Here is a 20,818-nt window from a genome sequence, read left to right as displayed (position 1 = left end):
TTAACAGAATACACAATGCACTGCTAGCTTGTTGGTGAAAAATTTTGTCTCTGCCTTTTATTTTTTTAATTGCCAAATTTTAATGTTTCACGTGTGCTTCTCAGAGAAGACAGATTAAGCCTGACCACCACCTCCTCCCTGGTAGCTAAGTGCCTTTTGTTTCTGCCCACTATGCAGCTCCCTGGGTCGGTGGCGGAGGAGGGGTAAAGGTTCCCCCGGCCCTGCTCTGTTTGCCTGGAACCCAGCTGCCCTGTCCTCGGGCAGACAGAATGGCAACTTGGGCTGCATCTGCCCACATGGCAGACATATGACACCTCCACTCTTCCTTCGGGTGAAATCTCTGGCATAGAGTGGGGCCAACTGAGCTCCGCGGGCTGTCGAAGAAGTGAGGGGAAGCAGGGGGGAGTCAGGGGGGCGTGAAGAAAGCCCACGAAGGGACAGGGGAGAAGAGGTACAGGGTCGAAGACCGGCAGATGAAAGGGCCACTCACTAGCGAGAGGGAGAAGCGCGAGTAAAGCGACCAGACACCATGTGGACAGGGGGAGGAGAGAGCGCAGAGGAGGCGCGCGAAGGCTGAACGCCCCGCATCCCGACAGACCCCAGATCGCAGGAGACGAGCCCACGCCGAGGGGCGTCTGCGGGCCAGGCGGTGCGGGACGCGTGCGGTCCGAGGGCAGATCGGGGGTCTCACGTGCCCCTGTCCGCAGCCGCCCGCGATGAGCGAGGCAAGCCGGGTGTGCTCGGGCTACTACAGCCTCAACCACAGCTTCGTGGAGCCCTTCGAGTGTCCCCGGAGCGGCGAGGGGGCCGCCCTCCTCTACTGCTGCGGCTTCGCCGACCTCAAGTACTGCTGCAGCGAGCCGGGCAGCTACTTCCCCTACAAGCACAGCTATATGTGGAGCCTCAGGTGGGCAGGGCGGGGGGCGGGCGGCGGGCTCTGGGGAGGCGACGAGCAGGACCACCCGGGGAGTGGGAGGGTCGCCCGTTCAGGTCGGGATCCTCCGGAAGGACACGGAGCCTCCGAGGGCAGGCGAGGGACCTGTAGAGAAAGCTCACCCGGCTGGGAGCTCCCCCAGGACCCGGGACCCGCTCGGTGCTGCCCTCGTCCGGCGAGGGTCCGGCTGTGGGCTTCAGAAGTGTGAGTGGGCCCTGGAGCCCCGGCGAGGCCCGCGCGGGAGGAGCGCGGACCGTGCGCCCAGGGCGCACGCAGTGCCGCCTCCGCTGGTCCCGCTCACCCCGCTCTTCACCCCCGCCAGGGACCGGTCCCAGGCAGCAGGCTCTGCTGGCAGAGAGAAGATATGCAGATAACTTAAGGTTTTCATTTTCTTTTTGATTTGTTTGGGCATTTGGTGCAATTGACTAGAAAGGGGGCTACTCTGGGACTCATTTTAAGGTATTAACCAAAGATTAGAATACTTCAAGTCTCTTTGAATGTGAGAAGGAATCAAAAAGGGGTGTGTGTGTGTGTGTGTGTGTGTGTGTGTGTGTAAAGCTATTGGAACTTTATAATTTGCTCTTTTCAGATAATCTGACACTGACCCCGAACCGAACTGGAGACCCACAGACAGGGAAAGTCTTACTTGCTATAATACATCATGTGTAGAACCTTATCAGGGCACCCCTTTCTTAACGCCTGAGCGACTTGGCCGTTGCTTCGAAAGACCAGAGACTCTCTAAGGTCGGGTTTTTCTTGCCTGTTTCCTGCGATGGGAATTTTACTTATTCCACCTAGTTTTTATGCAGATATCTTCATTGTGAAATGCCACCCCCACCCCACCCCCCTTTCTACTCCAAAAGACTGCATCCTTTGACCTCCATTCTTTCATTCTGCCTGGAGAATGTATGTCTCCAAACCCACCTTCAGTTGTGTCTCACAAACCAATTAGCTTATGCCTGGCAAGAGAGAGACTCTGCTAGTAAGCCAGAAGAGTGTTATTTCTCTAATTCTCTAGCATGATCCAGAATTTGTCATACAGGCCAAGTCTACAGCAAATGACCATAAATGCTATTTCTAGAGGCAGTAAAATAATTTTTTAAACATATTGCAAGTTTCAAAAAAAAAATCTCAAAAAGGGGGTCGCCTACCAATAAGCTCATCTAACAACATTGTATTGTTGTGTCATAGTGGGGCATAATCTCAGAAAATGACAGCTTAGCCTTAATATTTGGAGAAGTAATCAGTACTGCATTGACATATTATCTGGCCTTTTGGAAAATAACATAGTAACCTGGCTCTGAGTTTTTGGAAGTGTTAATAATGGTGGCAGACCCCCAAGAGAGACTGGCAACTCTTAAGTCAAACTCAGGTAGAAAAGTGCCTGGGGTTCTCAGATCCCTGAATAGTCCCAAAGTGACAGGCAGCAGAGGATAGAAAACCTTCCTAAGGTTTATGAGGGCACCAGGAATGAATACCTTGCTGGGGTCTTCATTCAGCATGAATAAAATGGACAGTGTAGCTCAGTTCCTAGAAAATATAAAAATCATTTCAGCTGATGGCATCAGTTGGCAATGTTAAACCCGGGGTTCTTGTCAGTGTTTGAGCTCTGAGAACACAACGGGGAGGTAAAAATTCAGAGCTGCACTCCCCTCATATTCTTTGTTCTCTACCCTAATTTAAAATAGTCCAACTGCAAAAACTATTCCTGAAGTCACTAGCATTTGTTCTGAGATTCTGCAGCTGCTGGAGAAAGGCACAGTACATCCACTCCCAGGTAAGCAAAGTTGCTAAGCAGGAGGACTGCAGCATTAATGTGACGACAGCCTCAGACCCTCTCCAAGGGACTGGAAAGCAAACCGCCATAACGTTCTGCAGGGAAAGTAGAATTCTCCCTTTTCTGTGTCCGGCCCACCCCCATCTTTTCTCCCCTTACAAGTCCGTGCCCTCTTAGAGTTTCCTTTGGTAACCTTCTTCAGGACCTAGGAAGACAATACATATTGCACAGGGTAACGCACGAGTTCAGTAAGTATTTGTCAAAATGAATACTGTACGAGATTCCTAGAGTTCCATCTTTATCTAGATAAAGCAACATTTCTATAACGTGGAACTGTGACACAAACTGTTTGTCAAGATAACGAAGAACCTTCCTTTATTGTAACAGAAAGCAGAAAATAGCATTTTTTTTTCTTCCAGTAATACGGCTGGTGTTTTAAACTGTGTGCATTAAAAGCTCACGACATGCATGTTGAATTTAATTAAATTGACAGTGTTACTTTTAAATTGACCGAAGTACTTGTTCACTTTGAAGATCTTGTTTTTTAATAACCCGCCTTCTCATTTCAGGAATCTCTCCGGATGTCTGGCAGCCCAGCTGCCTTGTGCAGCAGATAATGTTAATTAAGTGGATTATGGTCCCACGTGTCTGTGCATAGTCCTAGCCCTCCCTGACGCGTATAATCTACAAAAGTCAACTTTGGTGCAAACAAACCCGAAAGAGGAGTTGCCAGAGCCAGGGGGCCTGACCCTTGAAAGAGAGTGCACCAACTGAGGGCACACTTTGATTTAAATATCCAACTGTAGGGGCGCCTGGGTTTCTCAGGCCATTAAGCATCTGACTCTTGGTTTCAGCTCAGGTCATGATCTCAGGAGATTGAGCCCCACATTGGTGTCTGTGCTGAAAGCACAGAGCCTGATTGGGATTTTCTCTCCCTCTCTCTGGCCCTCACCCTCTCTCACTTTCTCACCCTCCCTCTCCAAATAAATAAATACATAAAAACTTAAAATAAAGATATACAGCTGTGTGCTGACTCTAGCCACAGAATTTCCAGTTTTCACTGTGTGCAACTTTAGGGGAACTGGGCTGACATTACTAAACTAAGCACAAGCATGTTTGGGAGCCTAACTCCGTATCTATGGCCAAGGAAGCAATCTCTAAATTGCAGGGGTGTTTTATCTTCTAAAATCAAGGATACAGGGGATGAGCTTAGCCCCTCACTTTTTAATTCTATTCTCCTTCTTTCCAGAGCCCTAACACACCTAGCATCCCTGGTCACATTCTCCCCTCCCTCCCTTTGGTACGTGTCAAACTTGTTGGGGCCTTATCTCCAGCAAATAGTGAAAGCCTGCAGTCAAGCAAGGCATATAATGAAGAAAAAGATCTTCATTGGCCTGGGAACAGCTGTCCTGGTTCTACTTGCCTTGTCATCAGCATCTGTGTTCTTTGCTACTTTTCAATGACCATTTCAATGATAATTGCTTTTCAGTTACTAAAAGTGGATCAATCACCAATTATTATTTGCTTCTATTTACTATCACTTACTTCTATTTACTACAAGCTAAGTACTCTATTCAGCCCTTTCAATATGTATGCCCAACACTATGGGAAGGTCAACAGAAGTATGTGCTCTTGAGCAACTTAACATTTTCTGTGTATATACTTATGTACCCAGACAAACATCTGGTTCAGGAAAGTTAAGTACATATGTTTTGCTTATGAGTTTTTCAGGATGATGTTTTTTCCAAGCTCCTTTCCCCGTTTAAAAATATTAAGTTCATAGGTTTATGAAAACTGCTATTTCTCAAATGCTTACTCTTATAGATAATTGTATTAGAAGGAATTATTACAAAATTAGTGCAGAGAAAATTATAAGACATACCCTTTATTTTTAGAGGAAAGCACCAGGGTTCCTTCCTTAATGCTAGAAGCCACTGTGTTATGCTCGTTCAGAAAGGAAAAACTCAGGCTAAACATGAACTTGATATAAATTTCATAAATACTGCTTTCCTTTCATTAAACATTCTTCTCTTTTGTAAGAGTTGTGGTTTTATATATTAGTGCTGTCTTCCATATGTGTCTCTGAAAGTTCTACATCTCCGGTAAACATTTGCTTCGCTAATTTGCGGACATCCGTATTTTTCTATTTGTCTTTTTTTTTTTTTTTTTTTTTTAACGTTTTATTTATTTTTGAGACAGAGAGAGACAGAGCATGAACGGGGGAGGGGCAGAGAGAGAGGGAGACACAGAATCGGAAGCAGGCTCCAGGCTCTGAGCCATCAGCCCAGAGCCCGACGCGGGGCTGGAACTCACGGACCACGAGATCGTGACCTGAGCTGAAGTGGCCGCTTAACCGACTGAGCCACCCAGGCGCCCCTCTATTCGTCTTTATTGTTGAACGCCATTTTTCCTCCTAAAATATATTGAAAGGTTTATTGCTTGAGATACTTTTGAACTAGCCCTAAAGAACCATGTGACCTTTCACGTGTCATATGGATTCGCGTGGTATTCTATACTAATGTTAACATATCAACGGGAAGAGAAAATCTAAGAATTTGATGAAAGAAAAAGGGGACCTTTTTTACTCTTTAGACTAAAAGATAATTTGGTTAGGAATGACTGAGGCAAGAATTAACCATATTCAAACCTTCTCTTTAGTGCATGTGTTAACCATTTTGCGTGACGGTCCCCATGTTTTTCCTGTTTGCTTCAGCATCGGTGCCCTGGTTGGCCTGGGAACTGCTGCCCTTGTTCTACTTGCCTTTGTCATCAGCGTCTGTGTCCTTTGCTACTTATTTCTGTATACAAAGCCCCGAAGATTAGACACTGGCCTTAAACTTCAACACCTAGAGGCTTCTGCCACTCAAGAAGGTAATCACTGTCCATTATTTGTAGCCAATTACCTGCGCTCTATTCAAAAGAATAACCTGTACCTCGGTAACAGATCATGCCATTAACAATGAATGCTTCTTAAAATCTCAATTTATTACGTGCCTTTATAAAAATTCACATGAAATTAGACCTTAATGATGACCTATCTTCAAGAAACTGTGCCAAAGGAAAAATTGTGGCAGGATGTAAATGTTCTCATGAACAAGAATACACTGGCCCAACAAATCCACTCTACTATAGTTAAGTCTCATTCAGTTATGAAGGTTTTATCCCCTTGGAGATTTTACGTTTTGTTTTTGATAGAGCCACAGAAGTCAAAGAGAGGAACAAAATATGCAATAATTAATTCTTAGGGTTGGGTTGCTCCAGACTGGTTAGTCAGTGGTCAGTTAAGCATTTACCAGGGTGCCTGTGGTGTGCAGAATTAGGAAGAGGCATATAAAATACATCAGAGGCACACAAAGGAATAGAGAAATAAATAGAAGACAGTCTTTGTTCTTGAATAGGTTACAAACTAAGATACACATGCGTGTGTGTGTGTGTGTGTGTGTGGATAGAATGACTATAAAGTAGAAAGAAATTTTTATGTATAGTTTGTGGAAACGGGACTAACTATCTCAATTATAAAGTGCCACACAAATGCTAACTGTTTGCATTATAAAATTCAATCAGAAAGAACTGATATAATTTTTGTGAATATACATTTCTATTAGTGTATTTAAAAAGTAGTAATCATAGGGGTGCCTGAGTGGCTCAGTCGGTTGATTGTCCGACTTTGGCTCACACCATGATCTCATAGTTCATGGCCTCGAGCCTGCTTCAGATTCTGTCCATTTGTGGTCTCTCTCTCTCTCAAAAATAAATAAACATTAAAAAATATAGCAATCATAAATTTTGATATATATGTTTAGAATGTATTCTAATAAAAATTTAGAACATATAAATAGGATATATATGCATATATATGTACATATATATTTAGAATGAGACAGAAGTGCTCACTAACTTCTATTTAAAAAGAGAATGAAAACATTTACTTTAAAAAAATCTTGGAAAATCCTCTGCTCAGATGCTCTATTTTAGCTGAATCCTGAAATGTATAGAGTACATGCACTGCGACTTTATCAAATACGCTGTCACTAAATGATTGCATTAGCTCTACTTTGATTCTCCTAGAGATCTCCCTCAGAGGGTGTCCTGCATCACAGAGCAAGAGGCCAACGTCCCTTTGCAGTTCTTTTTCTGAAGCACTGTTTGGAACTGTGTGGCAGAATAGACAGGTTGTTCGTTGAATTTAGTCCAGTGGCTTAGATCCTGTTCCTCCACAGGCAAAATGAAGCATTGGATTAGTGATCACCCAATAATCAGGTCATAAAATCATTTTTTGTCTCAAGAGCTTAGGTAATTTAAAGTAGAAGTCTTTAAGTTTGCCGGTGCATAAGAATCACCTAGGGAGCTCCTGAAAACCCACAAACTCCAGACTCTGCATTTTAAAACAAATAGGTCCTCTTCCCAGCTAAGCCCTGGACTCCCCTGCTGTCTACTCTACACAGAGCAGCCAGAGTGAGCTTGTTAAAACCTAAGTCAGGTCATATCACTCCTTTGCTCAAAACCCTAATCACTTCCCATCTCTCTTGATACAAACAGTTGTCTTAACTGTGACCGGCCAGGGCTTTGGTGGTGTCCCTCTCCACCCACATTTCACTTCTCCTGTGCACAGCCACATTGGCCTCTTTGCTATTGCTTGAAATTCCTCTGCCCCAGGGCCTTCGCATACAATGTCACCATTGTCCAGAAGGCTTTTCCCTCAGATAGCCATGGGACTTGCTCTTGCACTTTCTTTAAATCTTTACTACAAGTCCCCTTTCTAGGGAGTTCTTCCCTGGTCACCATATCTGCCTTCTTAACTCCTCTTCAACCTTTCAAACTTCCTTCCTGCTTTGTCTTTCTCCTAAGCATTGAGCACCAATATACCATACATTTTAGTCTAACTTTTCTCCACTTAAACTGAAAAGTAAGTTCCAGGAAAGTAATAATTTTCACCTTATTTCCTCACTACTATAACCCTAGTGCCTACAACACTTAACACGTGTTTGTTGAATGAATTGACTGGAGTGGAATGGCACCTTTATTTATTTATTTATTTATATTTTTTAAAAGTTTTTTTAAGGTTTATTTATTTTTGAGAGAAAGTGACAAGAGTGTGAGCAGGAGAAGGGCAAAGAGAGAGGGAGACACAGAATCGAAACAGGCTCCAGGCTCTGAGCTGTCAGCACAGAGCCCGACAGGAGGCTTAAACTCATGAGTGATGAGATCATGACCTGAGCTGAAGTTGGACACTTAACAGACTGAGCCACCCAAGCGCCCCGAATGGCACCTTTGTAGTAGATGATGAAAGGAGCATCTTTATTGTCACCCTTAGAGTCACCGACATTTATTGAATGTCTTCTGTATGCAATGTATTGTGCTAAATAGGAATTGGTTCTTCTTCGTGATTTCTTTCAGGGACTGCTCCAAAATATTACTTCATGTTGGCTCTGAGAACCCAGCAACAGAATTAGTTGGCTTGTGGACTGAAGTCTTATAGTCTTATTGCTGTTTAGCTAAGGAGATCCATTAATGCACTCCTCAGGTAGTTAGATGAAGTTGCTTTCTCACATCGAAATGTCCCCACTCTGCCCCTCTCAAAAACATCATGTTTATCACGCCAGCAAATTAATTCAGTACTCCTTTCCTGAGTGCTTGCTATTGACAAGGCAGGGTTTTATATGATCCCTGCCATCCTGCTGCTTTCAAAAGAGGGGATTTTTGGTCCCTTGGGTTGATTTTAACCAAATCAGACATAGAGGAGAGCCCAAAACAAACTAGGTAATCCAAATGTCACTGAAATAGGGAGAGAAAATGGTTTATATTTGAAAGGGACCCTTTAAAGTGATCATTTAAAAACACTGTGGTGCTGTTGTTAAATATGCAAGCTATTCCGGTGAGTCTCCCACCTAGGAATACATTACCATGTTCTAGCTATGAAAAAACAAATCTTTATTCCATTTAAGGAATGCCTTAAAGTTTAGGAACATAAGATGTTTGCATAATAATCAAATCCGTAAACATTACATGGGAGGAAATCTGTTTCATTAGTTACCACTCTTTTCTTTCAAAACTATCTGTTGTTACGAGTCAATCTCCTATTATTTTAGGTTAGTTTTTATAATTGAGACTGTTTTCATTACAGGCAATTTGAATGACCTACAGGGAATAATGTTTTTGTGCACATTCTAAAACCGGGTCAGGGCACTGGACTTTTTTGTTTCTGTAAGTGACAATAATCTGAGTCTAAAAGAATCTAATCTTAGGCTATTTTGTCAAGATTTTTCCTTGGTGTGTCTTTATTTTATTGGGTTTTTTTCTTTTTAATGTATACAATGTAAGGCTTTATACCTCTTGAGTTGATCCTGAAGAAAACAGGTCTGTGGTAGTGACTGTAGAGAATAATTGGGCTACCTCCAGGGCTCACTTTGTGCAGAGGTACTATTGCTAAGAAATTGATTGCCCTTTAAATTGTGTCCCATAATCATTTCCTTCTCTTTGTGTGTGTGTGTTTTGAGTTATGTGTGTTTCAGATGCCAGTGTTGAAGAGAATCCCGTTGCTTTTCAGGTGCACTGTAGGAGATGTACAGTTCTGAGAAGATGGCTGTGTGAAGGGCATCTTTCTGAGTAGACACGTTGAGGGCGAGGGCTCATTTCCTAAGACGGGAAAGAATTAATGGCTAATAGAGAAGCAATTAAAGGGGTGAATCTTCTAGATCCCTGCTTCTCAAACTTTTCCGCTGGAGAATCCTTAAAGGTAGAGTAGAGGGGAACGTGTACCTCCAGAATTCCAGGGGCTGGCGTGGAAAGGCTTGCCTTAGGCCTATGAGCTTGCAATTATTTTAAGTTCTCATATTTATTTTTAAAATTTATGGGATTTCCCAACTTGGCTGAATGCCACAGCTTGTTCTACTCTAATAATAACCCCTTCTTATTCTCATAGCTGAAGAAAATCGTTGCTTCAGGAAGATTAAGCACATCCATCCTGCAGTTTGAGTTTCCACTGATACTCTTGGGTTGCGGAGGTGGGTGGAGGCCTGAGAAGAGGGGTCGTTGGAAGCAGAGTTTTGGATGGAAATTAAAAGGGCAGATGTTCGCAGAGCGGCTTGGCACATATAAAATAATGTTTAGAGACAACAGACAGCGCCAAGGCTGTATCCGGTGGTCTCTTTTGTAAAGGCAGGCGATTTAATTGAAAAAGAGTGAGCAAATCATTAGTTAGGCACCGTGGTCTAGAAGAAAAACATAAATTACATATGGAATACTGAGAAAGCACATCTGAAGATCATATAATCGTTTTTTCTGCCTGTGAGAGAAATATGGCTCGGACTCGCTCAGAATGGTCTGCTATATTTCTTCTTCTTAGATGACTCACCTGGAAAGAAAACCTTTCTTTCAGATCACTTTCATTGAAGGAAAACTAGAAAATATAGAGAAACACACAGTGTCTTCCATGATTCCATCACACAGAGATAAGCGTCACTAACACCGTGTTGAGTATCTTTCAGGATTTTTTGTACCCATCTATAGATCCACGTACATGACAAAATGGCGGAGAATGAGTCTTATGCTATTTGTTTTCATTGAACAATAGTGACATCTTTGCCAATAACATAAATACCTTTGCCATCAGTTTTAGTAGTTCCATTTTAAAATCCTGATGGAGTGCTATGATTTTTTATTCTTTTATTTTTATATAATTTCACACTTCCAGAAAAATCACAGGAAAAGTATAGAGAAGGTTGTATACCTTTCCTCGGATTTACTTAATGTTACTATTTTGCCTTATTTTCTTTATCACTGATTTTCTCTCAATGCATATTTTCCGAGCCATTTGAGAATAATTTGCAGATATCATTCCTTTTAACCGTAAGCATTTTGCTAAGTATTTCCTAAGAATGGGATTTTTTCTTATGTAGTGAGAGTATGTTTATCAAACTCAGGAAATGTAACATCAATACAGTAATATTATCTAATCTGCAACTCATATTCAAGTTTTGCCAATATCCTTAATAGCTATGCTTTTCTTATCTAGGATCTATCTTGTAATTAGTTTCTTTAGCCTCCTTCAGTCTTCAACCATTGTCTTTCATGATTTTGACATTTTTTTGAAAGCAAAAGCCAGGGCGTCTGGGTGGCTCAGTCGGTTGAGCGTCTGACTTCGGCTCAGGTGATGATATCACAATTCATGGGTTTGAGCCCTGCATGGGGCTCTGTGCTGTCAGCTGAGCCTGGAGTCTGCTTCGGATTCTCTGTGTGTCTCTCCCTCTGCCCCTCCCCTGCACGCACTCTCTCTCTCTCTCTCAAAAATAAACATTAAAAAAAGAAAAGAAAAGAAAAAGCCAGTTATCCTGTACACTACCTTTCAATTTGTCTGATATTTTCTCATGATTGGAGAGAGATAATACATTTCAACAGGAATACCACAGAAGTCATATTCCCAGGGCGTCATATCAGGGCATCACATAACATTCGTTTGTCCCATTATGAGTGATGCTAACTTTGATTCATTGGTTAAGGTTGTATTTGCTGGACTAATACATTATAAAGTCACTATTTTTCCCTTTTAATTACTAAGTACTTTGTGGGGAGGTACCTAGAGACTGAAAATGTTTTGTTCTTCCTCAAACTTTTATCCACTCATAGATGGTTCTTGACTGAATTTTTTCATTCAAAATTTCAAAATAATTTCAGATTATTACAATAATTGCAAAATGGTGATTTTCTGACCCCATCATTCTTATTCCTTTGACATTGGTTAGTTGTTATTCTCCTGCAAGGAAGAACTCTCCCTCCTCCATTTATTTACCCATTCATGTAATTGTTAAGATCAGTATGGACTCAAATCCTTTATTTTAAAATATTCTATTACTGTCATTAGTTACTCTGATCCTTACATTGTCTCAGATTTGGCCTCCAGGAGCCCCTTTAAATTGGGTCCTTTGTCCTTTTGAAATGTATCCATAATTTTTTGAGCACTTTTTTGCCTTCTGTCACAAAATGTTCCAGGGCAGCCTGTGCTTCTCCTGTTCCAGCCCTGGAATCTTTTATTTCTCCAAAAAAGCCTGATTCATTTTGGTAGAAACAGTATTTAGAAACCAAAATCTGAGTGTATCATACTTCATTATTGACTTTGAACTAGCTTCCATTTTTTTTTCATTACACACATAAATTGAACATCCAAGTGTTTTCTTTTTCTTTTTCTTTTTTTTTAATGTTTATTTATTTTTGATAGCACATGGGGGGAGGAGGAGAGAGAGGGAGACACAGAATCTGAAGCAGACTCCAGGCTCTGAGCTGTCAGCACAGAGCCCGACGCAGGGCTCGAACACACAGACCATGAGATCATGACCTGAGCCGAAGTCGGTTGCCCAATGGACTAAGACACCCCGGTGCCCCTAAGTATTTTCTTAGCATAAATCCTTGAGAGTGGGGTTGCTGACCAAAGGCTGGACACATATTGAAAGCTGTGGATACAAGTTCCTAACTGCCATACAGAAAAGTACTATTTCATGTGTATTATTATTTCAAAAAATACACATTTTACTAATTTCATTGAAAAAATAATACAATGTTTTTATCTAATTAGGAGTGAGAATGGACATTTTAATGTTTGCCATTCTTTCTTTTTTTAAAAGGGTTTTTAAAGTAATCTCTACACCTGCAGTGTGGGGCTTGAACTCATGACCTTGAGACCAAGAGTCACATGGCTTTTCTGATGGAGCCAGCCAGGTGCCCCTGTCATTATTTCTTTTGTGGCATATTGTTGCTCATATGCATGTTTCCCATGGGAATGTACATTTTTCACTGCTTGATAAGAGCTTTACACACAGTAACTAAACTCTTTTACAAATATATTACAAATGTTTTTACAGTTGTTTCCCTTGTAATTTTGTGTGTGACAATTTTTCATTTATAGAAGTTTTTCCTTTTGTAATTTCTCCCTTTAGTTTCATACTTACAAAGTTCTCACCTCTGGGGACACCTGGCAGGCTCAGTCAGTACAGCATGCTACTCTTGTTCTTAGGGTTGTGAGTTTGAGCCCCATGTTGGGTATAGAGATTACTTGAAAAATAATAACCTTTTTAAAAATCTAAAAAAAAAAAAATAAACTTCTCACCGCCACTATAAGATATAAAGATATGCAACTGTATTTTCTTCTAATACATTTATTCATTTGTTTCTACATTTAAGTTTTTAATAATCCTGGAATTTTAGTTTTGGTGTAAAGTATGAGGTAAGTATCTGCCTTTTTATTTTGCAAATAATGAGCCAATTGTCCAGATGTTTATTGGATAATCCATCTTTCTCTTGCCAATTTAAAATGTCATAAACTGGGGGCACTGGGGGACTCACTTGGTTGAGCAGCTGACTTGATTTTGGCTCAGGTCACCATCTTGCAGTTCATGGGATCAAGTCCCATGTGAGGCTCTGCGATGACAGCATGGAGCCTGTTTGTGATTCTCTCTTTCCCTCTCTCTCTGTCCCTCCCCAACTCTCTCTTTCTAAATAAATAATTAAACTTAAAAAATAAAATGTCATAAGCTGAATTCTTATATATACTGTGATCTGTTTTTAGACTTTCTGCTCTGTTAAATTTATCAATCTGGTTATTCTTAAGCTAATGATATACCTTAAAAGTTATTGTAATGATACAGTTTTATTTTAATATCTGACCAAGCAAGCCTTTCTCCTCCCTCCCAACATGCTTCTTCATCAAAGTTTCTTGGCTACTCTTGTAATGTTGAATCACACTGCCAAAATTTTTTTAAGTTTATTTATTTTGAGAGAGAGAGAGAGAGGGAGAGAGAGAGAAAGAGAATGGGAGAGGGACCGAGAGGGAGAGAGACAGAGAGAGAGAAAGAGAATTCCAAGCAGGCTCCAAGCTGTCAGTGCAGAGCCCAACTCTGGGGCTTGAACTCACAAACTGTGACATCATAACCTGAGCAGAAACCAATAGTCAGATGCTTAACCAACTGAACCACCCAGGTGCACCCCAACATCGTCAAACTTTTAAAAATAAAGTGGTATTTTGATGGATGTTGTAATTTTTTTTAAGTTTATTTATTTTTGAGAGAGAGAGAGAAAGAGAGCATGTTGTGAGCAGGGAGAGGGGCAGAGAGAGAGGGAGAGAGAGAATCCCAAGGAGGCTCTGTGCTGTCAGCACAGAGCCCAACATGGGGCTCGGTTCCATGAACTGTGAGATTATGACCTGAGCTGAAATCAAGAGTTAGACGCTCAACTGACTGAGCCACCCAGATGCCCTTGTACTAAATTTATAGATAACTTTGGGAGCTTTTTTTCTTTGTAGTCTTAACTCCCCTTCAACAAAATTCTGCTCAAAACTCTTATTAATTAGGATACCAAATTATTTTGTAACACCATTCTTTGTTTCAGAAAGGCTTTCAGAACTCATTGAGATTTTAGTAGAAGATGGGCTAATTTGAATTCAATGGCAGAAAAAGATGCCGTGTCTCCTAAAGGGAACTTTCTACTTAAAATAATGAGCCTGTAATGTCCTATGGCTGCTTTTGTTCCTAGAATGTGGAAAACCACATTGCTCAGCACAGCTACTGCCACATTTAGCATTTGTGGGTCCTCCCCAGGGCTCAAGGTTAGGCAATCTTGACTAATGTTGGAACCAATAAACAAAATAGAAGCCAGTCATTCATGAAAATTTCATTTAACGGATTTTAAATATCAGCTAAATTTATTTGTGAGTTATGTTAGTCATCAATGGTTGGCAAAATTTAATAATGAAGAAAAGAAAAAGAGGGGGGAAAAGGTCCATTGTGGAAAAAAAATAGGACAGGAAAAAACATTTCTCGATAGAACTGCCTTCACTCATTGATGGAGGGGCAAAGCAAAAGGGCAAGTCTGAGATTCTAGCTTTCTTTTTTTAATGTTTATTTACTTATCTGAGAGAGAGAGAGAGAGAGAGAGAGAGAGAGAGAGAGAGAACAAGCAGGGGAAGGGCAGAGAGAGCAGGAGAAAGAGAATCTCAAGTAGAGTCCACCCTGTCAGCGCAGAGTCCGATGTGGGGCTCGAACTCACGAACCGTGAGGTCATGACCTGGGTCAAAACCAAGAGTCAGATGCTTAACTGACTGAACCACCCAGGTGCCCAGGTGTAAAAGATTCTAACTCTTACAGTGCATATTTAACTGTATTTACTGGAGATACCGATTCATCCTTGAGGAGAAGCAGGGCATTGGTGGCAGGAAAGGACAATAGATCAGGAGGTCACTAGGCAAGTTTTGCCCACTTCACCATTAACTTCAGATCCAGCCCTATGCTTCAGATTCAGTCAGAAGGGAAAACATCCTCTTGCAAATCAAAAACACTCAGAGTGCAGATTTAAGGCTGCATGTTTTCACTAGGAGGAGCCGTGGGATGAGTGGGATGTGTAGATTTTCCACTTAGTAATAAAGTGAGCCGCTAATTAGGAACTAGAAGGACTGAGAACAGCGACACAGGAGCTAGGGGGCCGTAGGCAGATAGCTGCAGAAAAACTTAATTAGGATTCTGCCAGAGAGCCAAGGGATGAAGACCTGCGGGGGTCCCCAGCATTCGTTTGATATTTTGAAATGGCAGGCAAGGGCAGAGTTCATAGAAGAGTTGCAAAATAAATGGATTCCTGAGGAATGAATCTGAAAATGAATGCACAATTTAACTGTTACCAGAAGAAATAGCTTGGCGTAGTTTGTGATGAGGATACGTGGAAAGATTGATGAATTGGATATGAATTTTGGTAAAGGTCAAAGCTTTAATTTAAATGCTAGTCTGAGAAGTAGAGCCTTAAAGGAAGGTTGAGATTTACATGGGATGACCACACACACACACTAATGAAAATGGGACACGAACAGCAGGAAGAACAACTAATGCCAACCCACGAAAGAACAGACATGTTGGAGCTTCACAGTCTGCACTCAGTAAAGAAAAGGAGGAATTAAATAAGAAAAACCTTTTATCTGTAACAAATCCCTCAATTTGTAAGCTCAATGGATTTACAGATTACTTACTGAAAATCGAATCCATGTTGTAACCCTGGGACAGAAAAAAAGGCAGCTGATTTTATCCCTACTTTGTTGGTTCAGAAATTAGCTTCTATTTATCAAAGCAAAACTAGGAAAAGGAGGTTGCTGAGGATTTCCCGCATTCTCTTCTAAAACGATTCCAAAGAGATGTAACTAGCTGGACTCTGTTAATCACTGCAGCTACTCAGTGCAGTTGTTTTTCCTCTGTGTCTAGTTATTCTAACTTACCGGAACGACACACATTGAAAGCATCTTTGGGGGAAGAGAGTGAACATCAGGGTTAACTTGCGTATCAAAGTTCCTGCTTCAAAGAATATTGGTATGGTGTTTGTAATAAACCTTTTGTTTGTGAAGCAAATTGCTTCTGTGAGGGTAAGTGCCTTGCCTTAAGACACCAATCTAAGAAACAGTCTTTGTACCTACACTGCTTAGGAGGATCCAGGAGCTGAGGAAATAAGGAGTCAGGGCTGGAGAATGGGTGCCTTTACAAGTCCTAGATGAAGAAAAATCTGTAACACCGGAATTTATTTTGCAAGCCATTAAATCTCGGAGGGCAGTAGACAGGTTAGATAAACTTTTTCAATGGTGGCCAGGAGATACATAATGGAAACTAGAGCTGTCGGAACGGAGATAACTTACAGAGAACCCCGGACAAAGGGGTTCTTAGATAGAACCCTTAAGTTAGGAAATAACTGTGAACTTATTTCCCATAAAAAAAAGACAAAAACAAAAACTATGTGATAAGGTAGATAAAAACACCTTGAAAATCTTTCTGAAATATTATTAATATAAGTATGTAAAAAGCTTAGGAAACGTGAAGGACTGGAGTTAAGCAACATTCAGTTCACACTTCCAGCAACTCCAATAAAATATTACAATTTTAGATTACATTTAAAGAAATGCCTACGTAAGGTACAAAAGCCACCCAGGTAACATGAAGCTAATTTACATCTTACGTCCTTGATCTTTTATCTTTACCTGCGAGAATCCTGAAGATTCAAATAGGACCACGCAAATGAAAAATGAAACTACAAATATTTTGTTTTTCAAATGTTATATGAGGAAAAGTTTCAACACCCCCCTTAGAGAATAAATTCCATTACTTAAGTACTTAGTAGTTAAATTTTCATCTAGTATTTTTTGAAGCCCCACTTTGCAAGTAATAGTCAAGTCAAATGTATCGGTTTCTTAGATTTTCAAGCAACCTTCCCTGCTCATTTAACAGCTTCGATTCCTGATTGGGCACAGAGCTCCTTACCAGGCTAGAAAATGTTGCGCCTACAACAAATCAACTTAAAAATCAAATCATATGGCCGAAACATTATGACTGAATGTTTAGAAGTAGAACATTAATTTATTTTACCACCCAAAAGCTTCAGAAGTAATGACATAAAGCCATCTATTGATCAATTTTAGGCCCTGTACTTTAAACTTCCGGTACTTTTAATACTAGCTCAGAGGACAATACCATCCACGTTTCAGTTCTAGGGGCATGATCTGGGAGCTGGAGTGAGACATCATTCTTCACAACTTGTAAATAATACTGCCCTATAAGTAGTGAACTCTGCAATCAACCTATATGGGGGATATTTGGATGGGCCTGGAAGGCAGTCTATACAATTATAAATAGGCAGAGCCAGGCTGAAAACTGAGGCTTAGACTTCACGTTAAGTGGTGAAAAGTAGAGGAAGTAGCTGTTTCTAAGAGTGGAACCTTTTGGCCAGTGGGTCCTGCTTCCTCTTAGGGAAGTTTAGAGCAGATTTTTCCAAATGAGACTAATTAGGGAGGGAGACAGTGATAGGAACCCATAAGCTGAGCCCTGAGAAACACCTAAGAGACCTGGGAGAAGAAAAGGGACCAACAAAAGACTGAGAAGGAGCAATACAGACAGAGGAGGTGAGTCCAGGGTGGTATCCTGGAGGCCAAGGAAAGAAAATGCTGCTGGCCGGTCAGATAAGATGTGGACTATGAACTGGGCTGGGGATTCAGCAACAGGAGGGCATTAGTGACATCTGGGATTTATCTACTACTTCCACATATTCATACATTATTTAAATTTGCACATTTTGGTTAACTATATGATACAGCTACTTTTCTAACAATCATTTTTGGAAAATAATCCATTTCTTTGCTATCAGCTTCAGTTTTTGTGATGATCAGAGGTCTATATTCCTCTACCCTTGTACATTTTGGATTGATATTGACACAGAATGAGTGAATGAGATTGTGGCACAAATGTGTTCTTTTTAAAGATTACATCTAAATTGATTATGATAGCAAAGCCTTAAGAGTGGTGCAAATTATTATGATTAGCTTTAGTACAGTTTTGTTCACTTTATGCAGAGGGATAGTCACACTTTTATTAAGCAACCCAGAAATTGTTGCCTTCTTCTCAAATGTGTAATTTCCTCCATGGAAACACAGAGGAAGAAAGATAAGCACGGAAATGAAATTCTTCTGTCACTGAATATTTCCCTAATTTGACTTTCAGAAGGAAATTCTCACAAGCAGCTTTGAAATGATTCGGTTCTCACCCATCCACCTAGTGTTTTCAAGACATAGCTTCAATATTGCTACAAAATGTATTTTCCAAGCACACATTTTAAAAAGCCAAATTTTATGTCATAATTCCAAGTAATTATTTCATTTTGTTTTGTGTTGTGCAGGCAACCCAAACAGGAAAGCCAATGCCCCCAATTCAAATGCAGCATCAAATTCGACAATTGAAACATCCTATGAAGCTGATGACATGAATCAAGAGCCACGGATGGAGACGACACAAATCAGCACTGTGTATTATTAAAAAGCCTGTGCTGTAAAAGCTCACTGGAGGAACAGAGCAAATAAAAATAAAGAATGCATTTCAAATACAGTTCGTAATAATACTTCTCAAAAATTCATCATGCACAAAGCAAGACGCAGCTGTGCTTTTGATTTTTCAGTTAATTTATTAAAAACCCACTAAGGTTTCTGATCATGTGCAGAGAAGTTTACTTTTATTTGCTAATTAAGATGTTCCTGCAGTACATGAAATGATGCTAACACTTCTGGAGAAATTAAGGAACTTAAGATAACAAAGACAAGCAAACCTATGCCAGTGTGGAACAATGGGAAATTTATGTCACATGAGCAACATTACACAAGTCTTTGGATACTTAGCGGCAGTTCATTTCATGAGATGGTACTGGATACGTAAATCTCGGAGGGAATCGTCTTGTAAAATAGAGGTGGCATGTTTTTAAGTCTCTTAGACATGAACCCCTTGTCTTTTTCAGAGGGTTTGTGGGGCGCACAATGAACGTATTGCCTTTGTAAAAGCTAACATTCAAGAACAGAGTATGTCACAATATATGATCTTAATAATAAATATTTTCAGCTTACCAAGGGATAACCGTAACACGAATCCTTCACTGATAAAGTTCCTAAGGAACTTCTATAATGAAAGTTATCAAACACACAAGTCCTCTGGTTCCACCTAAGCTACTGCAATACCACATAGACATCTAGAAATAAAACTACAGTTTCTGCAAATTACAATTGTCTTAAAAGATTTTTTACGCATAAGTATGATTTCTATTGTAAGAACACAGGCCTGGGTGTCTTAAGGAATGCACTAAGAAAAAAAGGATTAATTTTAAGCTGGCTCTGCTGAACACATGTACTGTGTGGTGTAAAGTTATGGAGTGGGAAAACTAGCCTTTCACAGTGTGTCAGACACAGCTTCTCTGGTCTGAGGGGGGCGTGGGGGAAGGAAAGCCCTATTGCACTTGGGCATGCAAGGCTAAGGGTTAGAAACTTGGGACAATTAGGCTGTCAAAAGTTTTACCAAGAACTAGGGATATCTTCTGGACCAGCACTGTGCAGCAGAAGTTTCTGTGATGATGGAAATGTTCTTTCTGTGTCTGCCCTGCTCATAGTAGCCACCAGTCACCTGTGGCAACTGGGCACTTAAGATGTCTCTAGAGCAAATGAAGGATACCTTTTATTTTATTTAATTAATCCAAATTTAAATAGCTAAATGGGGCTATACTGAGAACATAGTTCCAGATCATTATTGACACATCTGCTGCCTATGTCGATTTCATTTTGGCTATCTTGATACACAGATAATAATTATAGTACCATAGATGTTGCCTCAAGTAAAAACCTAGGTTGAGAAAGTTTAGTTAAGGCACGGGTACAGTTCTACTTTTGTTGTTCAAGGGCGAACGCAGAAGCCATGAATGAAACAAGAAGCAGACAAATTGGTCAAGGCCAGCACAATCCTCACGGTCTCCCAAACTCCTCTTAACCTGTGAGACATACAGGAGCTGGCCGTGGCTGTATGTGTCATGAGTTGTGCCCCTGGAAAGGCATCCCAATTCTCTGGCATTCTGCACATTTTTTAAAAAGTTGGGAGGCAACAAATGATGGTCAGAAGACCCTGGGTTTTGTGTGATTACAATTGTGCTGGCTTAAGAAGCGTACTCTCCTTGGTTGCCAACTGCCCAGGGAGACTGAATCTCAGCACTGGTACTAGTTATAGTCCCTGCCAAGCCAGGTCACCTGAGGGAGAGCCACAGGGTTCAACCAGTGGACCAACTGGTATGTGTCTCTGTTGCTTTGAAGCAGTTGGTGCTTCACACATTGAGACAAAATATTAAGCAAGATGTCTTATCAAATCACAGCCGAGTCTATACAATGAAAAATATACTTTAGATGATTTATTTGGGTGTCACTAACCTAGTGACAGAATTTAAATCAGTCACAAATAATCTAAAAATGTAAAACACATTTCAAAGTATGTACTTATGCATGTAATTCTGGGGACGCGTCTGATAAAGAACACAGTAGCTTTATGTGTTTTTAGAAGACTTAAGTCACTGGAATTTTTGGTAATAATCAAATCTTAGAAAGAAAAGTGGGTCTAGAAGAAGAGTAGAAATAACAGGACATAAAAGGCTCAAATTATTTTCTATGCGGTCTTCTTATGAGAGCAATTTCATCTTTGAAAAAAATTGTTTAATAGGATTTCGAAGTGGATAAAACCAAACCCCAATAAAGGCCATATCTTTCCTTAAAACTCTCTCATGGTGTCTCACTGCTTACAGAT

General features: G+C 40.7%; 1 protein-coding gene across 1 annotated transcript; it reads left to right on the top strand.

Moving 5' to 3' along the window:
* The first annotated feature begins 474 nt into the window (after nucleotides 1-474).
* On the top strand, nucleotides 475-19,466 carry SHISAL2B (shisa like 2B). The gene is made up of 3 exons (XM_053907333.1): nucleotides 475-907; nucleotides 5,425-5,582; nucleotides 18,393-19,466. The coding sequence occupies exons 1-3, from the start codon at nucleotides 717-719 to the stop codon at nucleotides 18,527-18,529; spliced, it is 486 nt and encodes a 161-aa protein (XP_053763308.1). The 5' UTR covers nucleotides 475-716; the 3' UTR covers nucleotides 18,530-19,466.
* Nucleotides 19,467-20,818: the final 1,352 nt, after the last annotated feature.

The sequence above is a fragment of the Panthera pardus genome, unplaced genomic scaffold (assembly GCF_024362965.1).
Source record: "Panthera pardus isolate Hobbes unplaced genomic scaffold, ASM2436296v1 HiC_scaffold_2, whole genome shotgun sequence".
In the NCBI taxonomy this organism is placed as follows: domain Eukaryota; kingdom Metazoa; phylum Chordata; class Mammalia; order Carnivora; family Felidae; genus Panthera; species Panthera pardus.
Note: the sequence above shows the minus strand (reverse complement) of the source record. Positions and strands in the feature narration are given on the sequence as shown.